Source organism: Microplitis mediator, chromosome 3 (assembly GCF_029852145.1).
Source record: "Microplitis mediator isolate UGA2020A chromosome 3, iyMicMedi2.1, whole genome shotgun sequence".
Taxonomy (NCBI): domain Eukaryota; kingdom Metazoa; phylum Arthropoda; class Insecta; order Hymenoptera; family Braconidae; genus Microplitis; species Microplitis mediator.
In genome coordinates, this window is record NC_079971.1 from 23,763,713 (window position 1) to 23,783,248 (window position 19,536).

General features: G+C 35.7%; 1 protein-coding gene across 2 annotated transcripts; it reads left to right on the top strand.

The window, feature by feature from the left end:
- Positions 1-739: 739 nt before the first annotated feature.
- LOC130664952 (gamma-2-syntrophin) lies at positions 740-16,037 on the top strand. 2 transcript variants are annotated; one of them, XM_057465156.1, is made up of 15 exons: positions 740-1,592; positions 1,982-2,400; positions 2,945-3,234; positions 3,294-3,988; positions 4,059-4,558; positions 4,619-4,991; positions 5,288-5,509; positions 5,587-6,099; positions 6,166-6,456; positions 6,525-6,810; positions 6,896-7,168; positions 13,453-13,883; positions 13,979-14,164; positions 14,234-14,580; positions 15,759-16,037. In XM_057465156.1, exons 1-15 carry the CDS (start codon positions 1,422-1,424, stop codon positions 15,808-15,810), a joined length of 5,049 nt encoding a protein of 1,682 aa, XP_057321139.1. In that variant the 5' UTR covers positions 740-1,421; the 3' UTR covers positions 15,811-16,037. The 2 variants fall into 2 exon arrangements, with proteins under 2 accessions (XP_057321139.1, XP_057321140.1); XM_057465157.1 differs by lacking the exons at positions 740-1,592; positions 1,982-2,400; positions 2,945-3,234; ... (6 more) ...; positions 6,525-6,810; positions 6,896-7,168 and adding an exon at positions 10,346-10,807.
- The last annotated feature ends 3,499 nt before the right edge of the window (positions 16,038-19,536 follow it).

A 19,536-nucleotide genomic window follows, 5' to 3' on the forward strand; every position in this document is an offset into this window, starting at 1 on the left:
GAATATTTTTCCAACAATTAAATCTGCAGATTAATAGTAAAAAAAAATTTAAGCTGTAAATCTTTTCAGTTAAAAATAATCCATTTATTTACATCTCCATAATTCATTATAATTTATTACTTTCATTTTTATTTTTATACTTAAACTACAGTAATTTAAAAATTTTAAATAAACTGGCAATGTTTACGATGTAAAACTATGATTTATATTTTTTTTGAATATTATAAACGAGCTTATTCATAATAACCAGCAGAAGTTTCAAACTACTAATTTGTTTGCAACAATATTTCATCGCTGATCCACTCTAGTGCATACAACATTCTCTACTCTAATTCAGCTGCGAGATTTCAAGACATAATTCCTCATAAAAAACATTCAGTCTTCCCAGAGATTAAGAAGCTCTCGTTTCTTCTCTTACCGGCCTCTGGCTAAAATGATTTCCGAGTAAGCAGCCGGAAGTCGTCTTACCGACAGAACGTTTTATCACACGTAGAAAAATTTCATTCCTTCCCATGCCGACAGTCGGCAACTGGGACAGCCTCAGTCCAGATCACCAGCAGATGGCAGGACAAGTAAAATCCCAGTGGTAGCTAATGGCAACGGCTGGACCAGCGCGCGCGCATCCCTTTCAATCTCCACTCTATCCATCGACTCTCCCCTCTCTGGGGTTGAAAAAAAAAGTATACGGCAATTCATCCCTCGATGGGTGAACATCCCTCGGATATGCAGCAGCAGTAATCCCCGAGATGTCTTGCCCCACTTCTATTTCGCGCGCGTGAGAGAGAGTAGGCGTCAGGGCGCGCGTTGTGGACGCCGCCCGTGGTCTTTCCCGGTCGCGGACCCTTGTTATTTTTCTCAATATTTTTATCTTCATCTTCTCCACAAATTCGAAACTCGTCACGCAACAACTTGTGACAAAAAACTAAACAACAAACGGGTAAACCAGAGTCTAAAAATTATTTTACAGATAGAAAAATTTGTCCCCAAGAAGTGAATTAAAAAAAAAAAATCCATATCCGTCCGAGTGTAATATTTATAAAATTGCTGTAAGTTAATCCGTCGGTATCTACCGTGAAATAGTCAACCAATCGATTAAGTGAAAGCTCGACAGTCGACGATGTGAAAAAAAAAATTTATAAAAATCTAATGTCCTTTGGTGTGATGTCAGTGAAATGAAGTGGCCTTGGCACTGTCCAACGTAAAAATGAGTGTCAGGGTGGGGGATTATTATTATAAATAACTGGGTCCATTAATTAGGGCAATTTATTCCCGCCCCATCGGATATTGTTGTCATAAAAACACATCCCCCATAATCACACTTACCCACTTTTCCCGCATCTCCGATCGATAAGCTCAAGGAGTCCGACTGGTTGTGTACAGCGGGTGCGGCTTACAATTGGACATTATTATTAACAAAAGGCATGGCTGGTGTCTCACCAGCAACAATAAGAACACCAATGGGTAGAGCACGGAGTTATCGCGGCGCCGGTTCGCCGGCCTCTGAAATATCAATGGACCCAAGGAATCTACAGGATTCCATAAACTCCAGTTCCAATAATTCATCCGGTGTTTACATCATCAATAGCCCGCAGGTCTGGATAATTATATTTCATTTTAAATATTCATTTATCCGCAGATTGCGCGCATATCTCGCGACCGAAATAGCCAGCAACCGCTGGAATCCTCACAAAAATTGCGGCAATTTGTTTGTTTTTTTTTCCTCAACCAAAGTATGACCTGTTAATAAAACCGGCAGTAAGATAAATGGGGTTCCTGTCAAATTTATCCGACGCCGGGTCAGAGTGTCTTATTGTTGTGATAAAGGACGAGGGTGCGATCGTATGTTCCCTCAATGATCACTCGGTCCTTTGACCCTCGTTCAAAATAAAACTCAACATACAAAAATAATTGTCTGCAAGCTTTTTTTAGCGCCCCTAGGCCTCCCAAGAGGGTTTTTTACACCTAATTTTTTCATGTCCAGGTTGACGTTTCGACCCAGGTCGACCTCAACGCAGCGATGATCCACGACTGGGACCGACGTGCGACCCCGATGTACTCACGTGAGGATTTCAAAGAGCAGTACTGCATAACAAGCCGTCAGCTGGACGCGGTTGAGAAATCCGGCGGCGGAATATTCGGTTGTCTCTCCACGAAAGGACTGTCACCCTGCACAGCCACCAGGGTCTCGATTCTGTCCGCGTGCGTTCGCAGTGCGTCCAGCGATGAAAACCTTTGCGACGCACCGTATCCACGGAAACCGTTTCAAATATTCTACCAGCAGCCCTATCCATCTTACCACCGGGGGATCACTCGCTATGATCTGGACGAAGACGAATGGGTCAATACTTCGTACTTCCGAAGACGGCCCACGTCTTTCTGCACTATATCAGATCCAAAAAGGTAACCTACTTTTCCGAATCCGATATTTATGGGTGTGAACAAACAAATAAATCCAAAGCACTTTGCGGAGAGAAATTACAGAGAATAAACGTTGAAATTGATCCTTGAGCCGCTCAACCCTCGGTCAATTTACATGAGGGTTGTCAACATACGTGTTCACTGTTGCATGATATCCCATTGTCCCACATTTATTTTTCTTTTCCCAATGATCGCTTCCAATACCACGCATTCGATTGGTTATAACCATTTCCGTAATATCGTGTATTGGTATTGAAAAAGCAACTTTTGCGTTTTCAATTCAAGATAATGCCATTCATCATACTATAGGGTAAGCATGAAAAGCGGGATATATTAAACTAAGTGAAGCGAACAAGTGATATAACTGCCATCATTTTGTTTTCCTATTTCTCTTTCCGTGATATTTTGTCTAGTTTAACTTACACATACACGCGTTCAAACAATTACAGCTTAACTAGGTAAAAATATATGATAGATTGGTAATGGGGATAGGGGTAAGCAATTAATGGTAATGTTTTGATGGCAGGTACACATGGTTACAAGAGGATGAAGAGTCGATGAGATTAGAAGGACCAAGATCAGTATTGACAGCAATAAACCAGCCGCATGCTGTTGGTATCCATAAGCCGAAGCACGTAAGCTTTGCTCGGTCACATACTTTGACATCATTCGAGATTGCATCACGTAGCAAAAGTCCACCGAGACCTCACGCTCAGGAACGACTGATTGATACTCAGCCAACTGCGCAAGCGTGCATTGCACCAGCGGCAATGATCCACCCTTACCCACCTCCAGAACCTAAAATACTTATCCTAGGTAATGTTTGTTGAAATAAATAAACCGGGATTATGTTTTAATGGAATGCTTTATTACAGAAAAAAATAAACGGGGAGTCATGAAAACCCAGGCTACACAAACGGACTTGCCAACGGGGTTGCGACGTGAACCTCCGGTGACATTGAGTCCTCGGACGATACAACGGGTGAAGATGGTGTCCCAAGGCGCCCAGACCAATGGGATAATTAACGGCAGGAAATTGACCAAGAGTTATTCGGAAGCTGGGCAATTTGGTGCGCCTCTGGGCACTAATGGGACCAATAGGGAAGAACCAGTAGAGCATGAGCCATTGCAGAGGACGCAGAGTGAAGAGCCACCTAAATCTCCATTCCTTATTGACACGCCGCCTAAATCACCAGCCAGAGACTATGGTCTGCTGGTTAACGGTGACCTAGAGTTCACGGGAAAGCGGTTGTCAAAAGAAGAGGAAGAAATTTTAATTGATTTCAAACCGGCTCCTGTGTCTCCTGATGCGCGCGCTATGTTGAAACAGATGCCGTTAGTTTGGCGGAGGCCTATAACTCTACAGAAAACGCTCTCTGATGGTGAAATCCAGGTTGAGAGACGTGAATTAATTGATGAAGCTGGAGCGCCGAGTTATCCTCATACTTGTCGGCGTAATTATCATGACCCTTGGAGTAGAAATATCAGGCCACCCGTCCAATTTTCATCGACGCCTGATGATTTATCACTACTACGTATTCAATCATCTCACGAAGACATTCACGAAGAGGTGAATGAATATTTCTATCCAATAGTAATCAATAACTTGCATTGCTAACGATATATATATTTCATTTCAGGAATTCCATGAGAATATTATTCGTCGCGGATTATTTCGTAAAAGAAGTGTATCACTGGAAGACGGTGTTCAAGATCTGGCTTCCAGTGACTTCATTTTACCACGATCGCTTCCAACCTCCCCGACGTCACCGACTGCTATTCAGGGAATTAGAAAAATCGAAGACAGCCCGCGTTATGAAATACGACGACCTAGTTTCTTAAGAACCTGCCCAATAGTTGGACCAATTACTTCCCCATTTGCATCGAGTGATTCACTGAATAATGACGTCACTAAAGATCACAGCGATGGGATTTGGAATGAATCCCAGGCAACGGTACTCCAAGCTGACACCCTGGCTCTATTGACTCCGTCATCTCGCAGACGTCATCTTCTGCTTCTTCAGCACCAGCAGCGATCTTCCATGGATACCGAAACCCTAGACGTGGAAGACGACTTAGAAATTTGCCCACCTAGTCCGCGAATCCTATTGGAACCTCCATCGATCGTTCACACCCCCAGGTAAGTCCTCAATCACTCATCAAAAAATCTTATCTGACCAAATGGTTGATGTCTTCCCAGCGAACCAATCCTAATAAACGGACGTCCACGAAGTGGCCTTCGTCGTCGCAGTCCTGGTCCCCCTTATTCCTTACCGCAGTCGCAGTCATCCAGCGAACTGGCTCTGAGTATCGGTCGCACGGATTCCGGACGTACAAACACGACCGATCTCTCAGAAGCCTCAACAACCGAGGACTATGTCACTGCCAATACGTCAACCGGCACGGGAACAACAACCGGGACATCAGCGACCATTAGCTCATGGTCACGACCCAGTGGCTATCATGCGTCATTGAGTGCCTCGGCATCAGCACCCGCTTCTACCACTGCGACAGCTGCCGACGGTAGCTCATTTGAAAGCGCCAGCTCAATTTATAGTCTCGCCAGGAGCGAGGTAAGGAGTAGAGTATTCACTCTACGAATGTGTGGATGATCAAAATCTTGAGCTACCCCAGCAATATTTATTATCTTTCCTCTCTACCCCTTTATTATCCCGCTAAATCATCCAGCTTCACTTGGGCGAATGCCTCAATCATTTATACCATGCACACCCTAAGGCGTTTCTTTTATAAACTACATTCATCTGCTTTCCCAGAAGCTTTTTATAAACACACCATAATGTATGCTCTTATGAATATTGTATGCGTTATTGAATTGTGTATGCTATGATATTCTGCTAAAAATACACAGGCGCTCCTTGAGGATCTACCCGCAAGTCCGAAGGCGATTTTCGAAGACATAGAAATGCCCTTCGACTTGGCGGAATTGGTCCCACCCTCGCCGGCAAGGTCTACCACCAGCAGTAGCTCTGGTAGCTATGACCTTGATGACGCGATGCCTGAGCCTTGTCCTGAATCATTTGCAACGGCTCCGCTAAGCGGACACACTTCTGAAGCCGAGTTAGATCACGACGTACGTTTCATATGAATATTCATACTTTAATCTATTAAGACTTTCAAATTTCCTAAGCTGTCATTGTGACGTTTCAGTATCACAGAACACCAGAAATGCGACGTTTATCATCTGGCTACGTAGAGTCACCCCCAGAACCTCATACCTGGACAGATGAGGAGCCACGTAGGAAGTCATTCGTCCTCGACTTTCCAGCTGGTTTGGAAATCGATCACAATCACCATTCAGACCGAATTGAATTGGTGATGGATAACGCGGATATTAGTCCGACTCCCAGTCACAGGCATCGCCCGCGCACGAAACTGACAACTGGCAGAAGTCCGTATCGTAATAATAAAAAACGTGACCCCCAATCGCCTATTTCGACGATATCGCGAAGCCCTCAGAAGGAGGAATGGAATAGAGAAACAGTTGATGACTCGGTACAGATTCCAACTTCTGATGATTCTAGCTGCAGTCATCATTACCATATGCACCATCATCACCACCACGTTCACAGAGACAATGTGGACGCACGTCATCGTAGACCGAGAGATAGTCCACGTCGCAAAACAAGCGGCTACGTCTCGGCTCGTAGACGAAGCAATGAGGTAATCAATAGTTAATCAGTAGTCAGTAGCCAATTAAATGCGGACTAATTTCGATCATGATTCCAGGATAAGAATGCGGCATTCACTGGGAGCTTACCAAGACGTAGGTCCCGCCCTGTGGATGACTGTTCCAACCGTTTAAGTCCAGGTGGCAGGTATCAACGCAGTCCCGGTCACAATGGGCACACTACCGTCATCGTCAAGTCTCCGTCGTGTCTGGAGACCCGGTTGAAAGCGTTATCAGCTGAATCATTGAGGTCCGTTAGTCCTGGTAGTGACAGCGTTTTTTACAGCGAAAGCGCCGATTTGTGTGCTGCCCATCATGACGCATCTCATTGCCACAGTTGCGGGAAAGAGGTTCGCTTACTCAATCCCTCAGCAACTGAATCCTTGCATAGTCCAACCAATCGTTGTCTTTGATGCAGGTAACGGAAGAAATAGTCCAGCCACCAGCAGGATTCGCCGATTCGCCTGAGGGTCCGCGGATCATTGCCAAGCACTCTGGGCACCGGTTGTACAAAAAACTCGACAAGCGATACCGATCTGAAGACCGTGGCGAGCGTAGGTATCATCGCAACAATGGGAGATCAGACGTCCGAGCAAAGTCTGAAGAACGCGGTGGACGATCCTCTAGCAGAGGCTCCATCGAAGATGGAATCAGACGTCGTCTTCATGCCAGAAGTACTGACGTCAGCATGGAAACATTAGCATGTGCGTTGAACCACTTCCAGAGGTTCCGTGGCCATCCATCAACTGTTCAAGTGGTTTTTCAGTAATAAGTCATTTCTTAATGCAGATCGGGAAGACGAGGACACTTACATCGAGCCGTACACCGGAAACGAGTGGATCTATATTGGGGAGCTGGAAGAAAGTCATGTTTGGAAGCGTCCCGACAGCCGTGACGGAGATGATGAATCATCAGAGGGTCCAATAAAAGATCGCAGAGGCTCCCAAGGCTCGACGGAGAGTGAAAAATGCTTCCGGAAAAAGTACCAAGCAGCGACTCATCGCATGGTTCATCGGAAAAGTAGCGGCGAAATGTACAAAAGAATGCAGAGCAAAAGTTTCGGTAATGTCAATATAGCAGCATTATATTCTATTCTTATGTATTATGTATTTTTTTATATTTCTGAAATATTATTATTATATATTACGCATCATCTGGGTCACTTGAGCGGATGCTTAGCATTCCCGTCCGTCAATTCGCTTGACGTTTTCTCCACCAATAAAATGAAGGTCGTTTTATTTTTAATCCACTCTCTATCACGGTCGGGTCGCGTCTCGGTTGGCTTACGGCAAAGCACAAACGCGTTCCAAGCATCCCTTGCACTTTCTTTTTTAACTTTTTATCATCGGCATATCATATGTAAATATGTAAACGCGTGTACGTACATATGCCGCCCTACAATCACGGTTTTGTGTCTTTGCGGTTTTTGTCTTTTTTTTATTTTTTTAAGCGTCATCTTATTGTCCGCAAATCGTGTAACCACTCGAAAATGCACTGCAGAGACAACGAATTGTCTATGAGGACGTTTTCAAGACACACTTTACCGGCCTCGAGTACTTTCGCTCGGCTTTTTATTGTTTTCACACTTTAATGTGCATTCCGACGTCTCGTGTTACAGTTTTAGAGTGGCCGTTGGCTATAAATGACGACGAATATTTTTGAGATTATGCACAACTCGCGTATAATTTTATTGCTAATTATATAAAACCATTTTTAACTTTTGACAATAAAAATTACTGATTATTTGTTTATTTATTTATTTATTGAATGTCCTTTCGTGACTGTTTTGCTTGTGGGTTGAAAAAATCCATCATTGTCTTAGAGGACGATCACGAAGAGACAGTGGCCTGTCAGAAAAATCCACGTGGGAATCTAGCTTAGGTTTCTATGAAGATTCCAAAATGGCGTTTTCGGATGAATTTCCTATAGAAATCCAGCATAGATTTCCATGGAATTTGACACCATGAAAAAATCCACGTGGGAACCTGATTTTGATTCCTATGTGGATGTAGATGGCTTCCCATGTATGTTAAATTTTTACATAGAAATCCAGATACTCGGATTTCTAGAAGGATTTCTAACATGGGAGTCCAGATATTCAAGTTCTTATATGGATTCTTTATATGAGAATCCAAGTGAGATCCCTAGTGGGATTCCCTGCATTCATGGTTTTCTATATGGATTTCCTATATAAAAATCCAGGTACCCACAATTTCCTATCTGAAATCCCTATATGGGAATCCCTGTATCTATTGTTTACCATATGAGAATCCAGGTATCCAGAATTTTCTATCTGAAATCCCTATATGGGAATCCAGGTATCCATATGTTGCCATGTAGGAAATCCCTATATGGGAATCCAGGTATCCATATGTTGCCATGTAGGAATTCCCTATATGGGAATCCCTGTATCCATAGTTTACCATATGAGAATCCAGGTACCCGTAATTTTCTATCTGGAATCTTCAAATGGGAATCCAGGTACTCACAGTTTCCTATCTGGAATCCCTGTATGGGAATCCCTGTATTCATAGTTTCCCATATGGATTTCCTACATAAAAATCCAGGTACCCACAATTTCCTATCTGGAATCCTTAAATGGAAATTCAGGTACTCACAGTTTCCTATGAGAATCCAGGTATCCATAGTTTGCCATATGAATTTCTTATATGAGAATCCAGATACTCACAGTTTCCTATCTAAAATTCCTATATGGTAATCCCCGTATCCATAGTTTACCATATGAGAATCCAGGTATCCACAGTTTCCTATCTGAAATCCCTATATGGGAATCCAGGTATTCATAGTTTGCCATGTAGGAATTCCCTATATGGGAATCTTTGTATCCATAGTTTACCATATGAGAATCCAGATACCCACAATTCCCTATCTGGAATCTTTAAATGGGAATCCAGGTACTCACAGCTTCCTATGGGAATCCAGGTATCCATAGTTTGCCATATGGTTTCTTATATGGGAATCCGAATACCCACAGTTTCCTATCTGAAATCCCTATATGGGAATCCAGGTATTCATAGTTTGCCATGTAGGAATTTCCTATATGGGAATCCCTGTATCCATAGTTTACCATATGAGAATCCAGGTACCCACAATTTCCCATCTGAATTCCCTATATGGGAATCCAGGTATCCATAGTTTGCCATATAGGAAATCCCTACATGGAAATCTGGATGTCCAATGTCCCATATCGATTTTCTATATGGGAATCCTGGAACCCATATCTTTCTACATAAATCCCTATATGAATCCGTACTTTCCCATGTAAATAGGAACTTTCCGTGGTTTCTTCTGTAAATCCAGTTTCTTTATGGATTTCTCAGTTTCCTACGTGGAATCCTCCATGAGAATCCAGAGGTATCCATAGTATTCCCTATGGATTTCCGTAGATTTCCGTATTATACTGCGTGAATTTTTTTAATTACACTAGTCTACGAAAATTTTCTCGAAGTATACTGTCATGATATAAATCTACTATCTTATAAATAATGCAGACACTCAAGAATTCTCATTTGTTTATTTATAAAACCATGGAGCTGCTGCGCCCCGTGATCACATACCAACAAAAATACATATTTCAAGTAAAAAACATGGCTAAGACTATCAGTAACATTTTCGGAATGTCAGCGTAAATTCTCAAAAAAATTCCTCCGCAGTAACCATTAGCAAAATATCTCTATAAAAATTTCTTAAAAACGTGACTTTCTAACAATAGTTCCAATATATTTCTCTACAAATCGTTACCATTCCGCCGTAATAATAATAATTCTTCACTACAAAAATATACTCTAATAATATATTCAAATTTATTTATAAATTCGACGGCCGAAAAAAAAAAACCGATTATTTATTCCAATTGGATTATTTTTTTGAAATCTAAAAATGTAAATCCGCCGTCTGTTGGTATATTTAAAAAAAAATTTTGCGAAATGGCATCTGGAAAATTTCAAAGATAAAAACATCTTAAGGATGTTGATGTTTTAAAAAATATAATAATAATAATAAGGTAAAAAATACGACGTTTGTAGTTTAAGTTTTCTTAAAATAGTATTCGCGTAATAGATGACTAAATATAAACCCGCTGGCTTGTGACTGTTTTCTCGAGGCTTTTTGTCTCTGTTATACCCTCAGTATATTTATAAGCGATCTCTGTCTTCCTCTTCGCCAGATGGAACGGGAAGGGTTCGGTAGGGTCGCGGCTCGTTTAAACGCGTTTATATATACAAGAGTTTAAGGAAAGAAAAAGGAGTGAGAGCAGAAGCACGAAGCAGGAGAGAGATTAAATTAGTGCGTTGACGGGGCGAAGGGAACCGTCAGGCCAAAGAGCTTTTGGCTCTAGTCAGTGGGTCAGGGCGGTGAGTTTCACATTCCATGAGGCCGTTGGCTGACAATATCGCCGACTATTCGAGTTACTTCTGTATCATCAACTCATCCGTTAACTTATAAGTCATAACCGAGCGGTCGCTGGTCTTGGTCGTAATCCGCGTGTTCCTTAAGTTCGCCAGTGGACCCGCGAGTCCGCGTTAGTTGACAAAATGGTTTGCGATTCATCTGGTGGATATCCGACGGATCTAGGCGAAGACGTTTCGTTAAAGAGCTCGCTCGAGGAACTTTTGAAGTGCATGTTAAGAGTTTGGTGTCGTGAAGGACAGGCGTTGACTAGACTTGGTGCTCCTGTACCTGGTAAATATTACACTCGACTTAAATTTAAATAGTCTTAAGGTCACTGTGTGTCGCTAATCAGTCACTCAGACTTGGACTGTTGATCAGCAGAAACAGGAATTTGGCAAATAATTTGAGCCTCGACCTTGCGGTGATGTTTTTCGCCAATGCAACAAAACATCCAACCAAAGACACACCGGACTAGACTAGACTAGACTAGAAATCAAATTAGGGAGGGTGGGGCAAAAAAGTTCCTGTACACAGAAAAGAAGGATTTCTTGGGGCAAGAAAAAAATTTACAGTATGAAATGAAAACGAAAATTTTATTAGAACTAAAAATTTTTTCTTGCACCAAAAATTTTTTTCTTGAATCAAGAAAATTTTCGTTTTCAATTCATAATGCGAAAAATTTCTTAGGACAAGTAAAAGTTTTCTTGACGTGAGTAAAAGTTTTTTGTGCCAAAAAATCCTTTTTTTCTGTGTATGAAAATAACATATATGGTCAAAATATATGATAAATATCAGAAAATATATGTGGCGAATTTAACTATATTTTCTGATATATTTTTTTTTATATTAAAAAATATAATACTCATCATATACGAGTCCGTATATGTTTAGCATATATAAAATATATATGTCAATCACATACAAAAAATATATTTTTATCATATATGAAAATATATATTCTTGTCATATACGAAAACTATATTTTTATCATACATAAAAATATATATTTCTATCATAGACGAAAAATATATTCTGATCATATAAAAAAACATATATTTATATTGTGTATGGAAAAAAAAGTTTGATGCGAATATATATACCCATATACATATACATACACCGAATAAAATATATGCTTAAATATAACAAAGAAAATATATGGTGCCATATATAATATAAATTATATGCGACCATATATTTCATTTCATATAAAAATTATATATTTTTTGAATATAAAAGGAAATATATCAATACAATATATTATAAGGTAAATGTAAATGTATATATAGCTTAATATAAAAAACATATAAGTTACATATATGGAATACATATATTTAATACTGTATATAATTATATATTAAATCGCTCAAAATCTCTATATGATTTTTTATAATATACAGTATAATATATCATATATTTTTTTACTGCAAATATATATGATTTCATATATTATAACCATATATTGTTTTTTTATACGGGCAGGGGCAAAATTCTAAAAAACAGATTTTTTCATATTTTTATCCTCAAATTATCAAAAATTTCATACATTTGTGCATTTTTCGGCTGATTTTCTATGCCTGGGGCAAATTTGGCCACTAAAAATATTTGAAATTAATTTTTTAATCGATAAATTTAATTACACCTGCACAGGAAACGAGATCATTTCTTAAAATTTTTACGGCGTTTTTTGGCGGCAATTTTAAATTCAAATTCAAATTCAATTATATTGCAATAGTTGACCCGTATGAAAAAACCATATACTGTCGATAATATATAAAAAAATATATGGTAAATAACTGAACATATATGACGGCAAAATTATTAATATTGATTAATATATGATTTATCATATATAATAATTTATACGTTTAATATTATAATAATCCATATCATTTATAATATATGTAATTATATACATGTGTTATTGTATCAAAAATTATATGTCCGCTTTATATATTAATTTATAACGTAAAATATATGTTTCATCTTATAAATTAATTTATAATTTCAATATTATTATAATCCATATAATTTATAATATATGTAATTGTATACATATGATATTACATCTCAAATTATATTCTCGTTTTATATATAAACTTATAATTTCAATATTATAATAATTTCGATATTATTATACATAAATAATTTAAAAAATACACTCATACCAAAAATTAAAGGAACAAAAAAATTTTAGAAATTTTTTAGTGATTTTTGCAAGACTGTAACTTCATAAAAAATAATCGTATCGAGATTTAAAAAAAGCATTTTATAGCTTGAAATCTCTAGTTTTATATTTGTGCAAATATATATAAACATATATCTATATAAATATATATTTACATACATTTATACAAATATATATGAACATATATTTATATAATTATATATTTACATGTATAAATATTATATGTCAGTCATATAATTAAATCATATATCTTATCATATAATTTAAAGTATAGTATAAAATATTATAAGCAATATTTATAAGTTAGCATGTAAAAAAAATATATTACCAATATATATGTTGTAAATTATAAAATCATATAATATTTCGGCAAAATTTTGTATATGGCTCCATATATGACTTCTTATAATTCCATATAATTTATCATATATTTTGAATTATACTGAAGCTCATATATTGCTTTTTCATACGGGGAGATAAAAACATTACAGTCGATTTTTTTTATCATTTTATAGCGGGGGGCCATTATGCCCCAGATAATTTTTTTTATGTTTCGGCAAAATGTCCATTTTGCCCCACCCTATATCATTTTTTACCACGTGCTTAATTTTACGACTGTCATTGAACTGATGACCCAAAGTCCCGTCCGAACCCGATGTAAATAAAAATAAATCGATGAGTCAAATTGAAAATCGATCACGACCTAGTCCAATTGATTATTTATAATCAAACTTGTTTCTAATTTCAGAGAGTGATAAAACGGTGATAGTGAAGCGAGAAGCTGGAGGGGAATTCGGGTTCCGTATCCATGGATCCAAGCCCGTCGTGGTCTCGGCAATCGAGCCGGACACTCCAGCAGAAAGTTCTGGACTGGAAGTCGGGGACATCATTATGTCAGTGAATGGACGGAGTGTCATGGACGCGACCCATTCGGAAGTGGTCAGATTGGCGCATTCGGGACCTGACGTTCTGGAGCTCGAAGTTGCGAGGACCTGCAACGTCTTGGCACCCAGAGTTCCCAAGAGCCCTAAGGAATCTGCTGAGGTCGCTGTCTACTCGGGTTACTTGTGGCGACGTGCGACGACATTTAACGCCGCGGGTATTGCGACGGACAAATGGGTCCGGAGATGGTTCGCTTTGCGTCGTGATAACTGCCTTTACTACTACAAGACTGATACGGTAAGTTGACAGCTTCCTGATCTCCGGGTGACTTCTTTCCTGGGACTGGGAATAGGGACGACATCCGGTTGCTAATTGATGATTCTTTGATCCAGGATTCACAGCCAGTTGGGGCAGTGATGCTCTTAAAGTACGACGTCGAGGCAACACAAGAAATTAGGAACCACAGCTTCGCTATCAGGAAAACTGGAGCACCGTCGCATCATTTGGCTGCTGATAACGACGAGACCATGCAGAATTGGATGACAGTCATACGAGAAGCTGTCGAACGCAATAACCAGGTAAGAAATTGGGACCAATCCAATGATGGGGGTTCCAAGGATTGGAAGTCATCTAGGAAATTTTTACAGGCGGACACGTGGCTTGATGCCTCTGTCAGGATGCAACAACTCCCTGCATGTTCTATCCAGCGGCCAGACTGCTTCGGGTACCTCAGCAAGCAGCAGGACCGTGCCAAGAAAACTTCCTCGCCGACTGGATGGTCAAGACGATACTGCGTTTTGAAAGACGCTGCGCTGTACTTTTACGATGACGCAAATGCGGAAAAGGCTTTTGGAGTTGCGTGTCTTCATGGATTCCGGGTCCACGGAAGCGCACCGAGTGGCGGCGGTCGTAAGCATGCATTTGAACTGCAGCCGTCTGATCCAACCCAGAGGAGTTACACTTTTGCCACCGAAACTGAGATGGACAAAAAAAGGTTTGGGTTTTTTCTCGTGAATTACTCATGGGGTCAAACGGGCTGGTCTGATTTTCGGTTGAAATTTTTGATAGGAGGTAAGACGGGCCAGTAAATAAAAGACAAATTAGGCGACTAGAAAATTTTTTAGTAAAAAGCAAAAAAGGGGTAAAATGAGCCACCAAAAATTTGACTGGAAAATTATTTTAAAAAAAATTTTTTTGATAAAAAAATTTAAAGAAAAAATTGTGTAGAGATTTTTTTTTTGTAAATTACTCATGGGGTGAAATGGGTCGGACTAGATTTTTGGTTGAATTTTTGATAGGAGGTAAGACGGGCCAGTAAATAAAAGACAAATTAGGCGACTAGAAAATTTTTTAGTAAAAAGCAAAAAAGGGGTAAAATGGGCCGTAAAAAATTTGACTGGAAAATTATTTTAAAAAAATTTTTTTGATAAAAAAATTTGAAGAAAAAAGTGTGTAGTTTTTTTTTGTAAATTACTCATGGGGTGAAATAGGCCGGTATAGATTTTCGGTTGAATTTTTGATAGGAGGTAAGACGGGCCAGTAAATGAAAGTCAAAATGCCTGGCTAGAAAATTTTTTACTCAAAACCATTTTAATAAGAAGGGGAAAAATGGGCCATAAAAAATTTTACTGGAAAATTATTTTTAATAAAAAAATTTAAAGAAAAAATTGTGTAGAGATTTTTTTTTCATAAATTACTCCTGGGGTCAAATGGGCCAGTCTAGATTTTTGTTTTACATTTCTGGTAGGAGGTAAGACGGGCCAGTAAACGGAGGGTAAAATGGGTGACAGAGATTTTTACTCAATAGCAAAAAAGGGTAAAATGCGCATCAAAAATTTTAATAATAAATTTATTTGATACGAAATTTAAATAAAAAATTCTCCAGCGGTAAAATGGGTCACTTAGCACAGATTTTTATAAAAGCTGCTAATAAATGGCCGATTGTACCCCAGGCTATTTTTATCATTAAAGAAATTTCTAATGCAATCTATTGTCCCGGTTTCTTATAAATTATTATAATTATAAATCAATACTTTATAATTAGCGGTAATTATTCTCAAGGTCTTAGTTTCTTTAAAAAATTATAAATAGGAAAAATAATAATTAGATTATTGATTTATATAAGGATGATTATATCTATATATATATATATATTATTAAATTATTTTTCAGGTGGCTGGCCGCGCTCGAGTACTCAATCGATCGATGGATAAAAGTGGGTTGATCGGTTCCGTGGATTGCTTACGATTAGACGTAATTTATGACTTTAATATATTTATATTTATAATCACAACTAATGATTACGTGGATCTTGAGTCAATCATGAAGATTTTAACGACGATTTTCATCGAATTATAAAAAGAATATAAATATAACAAAAAAAAATTATTTATTAATAGTTTAATTATTTTGTTCATTCGAATTCATAATACGAAAAATATATATATATAATATATATAAAAAAAAAACGAATCCTCGCCGTCCCTAAAGAAATTGTTCATCAAATGTAAAGACAACTATTGTTGTTTATTTGAATTTATAAATTTAAAAAAATATATTTATTTTTATTTGTTTTATTTATTTATGTATTTATTTATTTATTAATAAATTATTATTTATTTAAAAAAAAAAATACGTTTATTACGCAGAATTTTATCACGATGCTTATCAACAAATAGATTGCTATTATTAACGAATAAAACCCACGACAAATCCATTTATTTGTTATAAATTTATTATTATTTATATATAGAAATATTGTATAGAAAAAAAATTATAATGATAAATATATAAAAAAATACAAATGTTATTTGAAAATAAATATTTAATTATGTGGAAAAAAAAAATGATATGAAAAAAAAAGTAAACGGGTGTATGTATTTAAAATATTAAGCAATAGTTTAATAATAGATTAAATTGGAGTATTAATCAGAAATTATAATTCATTTTATTAATAAATTAACTAATTAATTAATTTATTAGATGAGTATTTTTTTTTTAAATTTAACCAGTAGAATGCTTGCTTGTGGAGATTGTTATTATAAATAATGAGTACGCTGTTTAAATGTCTTGAGAAATGGTCACTTTTTTTACCGGTTAATTATTTTAATTATTTTTATTAATTGCTGATGATAATTATAAAATAAACCGGGGTAACAAAATAAATAAATAACGAGTTTTGTTTGCTGTGATTATATAGAGCGGGCTGTTGAACAAAATATTACGCGTATATTATTTTTTTTTTTTCGTCAAAACATTATCGAGGCAGTTTTATCTGCAGGTGAAATAAGTCGCCGCTAAAGATCAGTAGCTCTGATAATTTATTTATTTATCTTAATTATCGCCACGAATTTGCTCGCTCGTAAATAAAATAAACAAATAAATAATTAATGACAAAAAATATAATAAATAAAACGGATTATTAGAGCAACTAAATAACAAAACCGTCATGTCGACGTGAATAATCAAAGGGGGGCATAATGAATCTCGTGGTTTGATAATCGGCTCGTTAAATTAGTCGGTTAATAACACAAATAACAGGTCGCGACATTGAAATATCAGCAGACACCGTCGACGTTAATCGACGGGGATTTCATTTTTTTTAACCCGCGTTATTTATTTAAACATGTGAAACCATGTACTCATCTATGCAGACTCTCATTATAAAAATTAAAAAATTAAATTTAGAAATGGACATTCAAATAGATTTATTATTGTTTATTATTTGTATGATAATTATTGAAATAAAAAATTGTCGAATAATTTATAAATAAATAAATTTAATTAAAGAGACAACTATTAAATATATATAAATATAAATAATATGTATATTATTTATTGACAAAAAAAAAGATAAATAAATGCGACTGTATTTTAAATTGAATTTAATTAAATGTGTTCGTGGCTCGGCGCCAATTTTAAAAATTATAGCGACAAAAATTATTTATTAAAATTTAAATAAAACGCTCAACTAAAAATCCGAGATCTACAAATACAAAGACTTGTAATAAACAGAAAAAAATTGTATTATACGATCGATTTATTATTGTATTTTATAAACAAAATTTTAATGTTTCTTAAAAAAAATCGTTCAATTTTTTAAATGAAAAATTTAACCGGTCATTGCTAAAATTGTAAATCTTTTTTTTTCTCTTTTAAACGATAATAAAATAACGATCATTATTAACGGCTGTCGATACTCAAGAAATTTTTTTTTAAATCAAAAATTTTTTTTAGTAAAAAAAATTTTGTAATGAAAATATCGAAAAATAAAAATGTAAAAAAAATTATGCTCACTATGTATTTATGTTGATTAAAAATAAAATATAAAATATATAAAATTACATTTTTTTTTGTCCCGAGTTAAGTGCTGGCAATTAACTTAAATTTTTTTCCTTTACTTTATAAATAAAAAATTGTCGTCTGTTTCAATTAGCGTTTAATTTTTCAGGTACTCGGAGCCTCAATCCCGCAGTCGTCTAGGTCAAGAGGAAAAAATAAAACATTTTTAAAAAATCAAGATAACGAAGAAAAAAGGCTAGTGTACCAGGTCATGTGTAAATGTTTTAACAGGACATGATCTTTTATTTACAAAAAAAAAAAAAAAAAAAAAAAAAGATTTTTTAATTTTTAAGAAAATTTCTAAAAAATTCAAATTTTCTTTCCTTAAGAAAATAATTTTCCAATTTGTCATAAAAAAAAAATTCATAAAATTCAACCAAAAAAACTTTATGCCAAATTCTTAATCATCTTGCCCCCAAAAACCATAACTTGATAAAAAAAAACCCATAAAAAATTGAAATTTTCATTTTCCTTAAAAAAAACCCATAAAAAATTGAAAATTTCCATAAAAAATTAAAATTTTCATTTTCCCTAAACAAGAAATTCCGTTTTCTTAATAAAAAAAAAAAATCATAAAATTCAGTGCTAAAAATTTTTTTCCAAACCCTTGATCATCTTGCCCCCAAAAACCATAACTTGATAAAAAAAAACCCATAAAAAATTAAAATTTTCATTTTCCATAAAAAAAAAAAATCCGTTTTCTTAATAAAAAAAAAAATCATAGAATTCAGTCCTAAAAATTTTTTCCAAACCCTTGATCATCTTGCCCTCAAAAACTATAACTTGATAAAAAAAACCCATAAAAAATTGAAATTTTCATTTTCCATAAAAAATTAAAATTTTCATTTTCCATAAAAAAACCCATAAAAAATTGAAAATTTCCATAAAAAATTAAAATTTTCATTTTCCATAAAAAAAACCCATAAAAAATTGAAAATTTCCATAAAAAATTAAAATTTTCATTTTCCATAAAAAAAACCCATAAAAAATTGAAAATTTCCATAAAAAATTGAAATTTTCATTTCCCAAAAAAAATTCAATTTTTCATTTTCCATAGAGAAAAAAAATTTCGATTTCTTAATAAAAAAAAAAGTCATAAAATTCAGTCCTAAAATTTTTTTTCCAAATCCTCAAAAATCTTGCCCTCAAAAACCATAAAAATTCCGCCAACAATCAGAAAATCACCAGAAAAAAAAAAAACAAAAATACCATCACATAACTCGATAAAATAACCCTTAAAAAAAAAAAAAAAAAACCAAAATTACCATGAAACTGGTTATTGAAGATGAAAACAACGAATAAATCCTTTAGGAATTTGTCTTGGGTCATTCAACGGAGGCACTTGCTACCCATAAAACTCATACTGAATACCAATTTAATAAATTCTTTTTGCTCATCATCAGTCTCTTCCTTACCTCAAATTATTTAGCATATATTCCTCATTATATAAAACACTCATACATCTAATACATATACATACATACATTTATATTCAATTTAGTATTCTTATTCTCCCAATTTTTCCTCTCTAGTTTCCAGTCTGAATTTGTCGGTTGAAATAACGTTAGTATTAGACATAAAAATATATATCCATATATATATATATATA

Bases quoted from the DNA above. Each gene is read 5' to 3' on its own strand.
- LOC130664952 (XM_057465156.1), top strand. From the start codon at position 1,422: ATGGCTGGTGTCTCACCAGCAACAATAAGAACACCAATGGGTAGAGCA. The intron at 6,457-6,524 runs GTTCGCTTACTC...TCTTTGATGCAG, and splicing joins GCCACAGTTGCGGGAAAGAG to GTAACGGAAGAAATAGTCCA. The intron at 14,581-15,758 runs GTTTGGGTTTTT...ATTATTTTTCAG, and splicing joins ACTGAGATGGACAAAAAAAG to GTGGCTGGCCGCGCTCGAGT.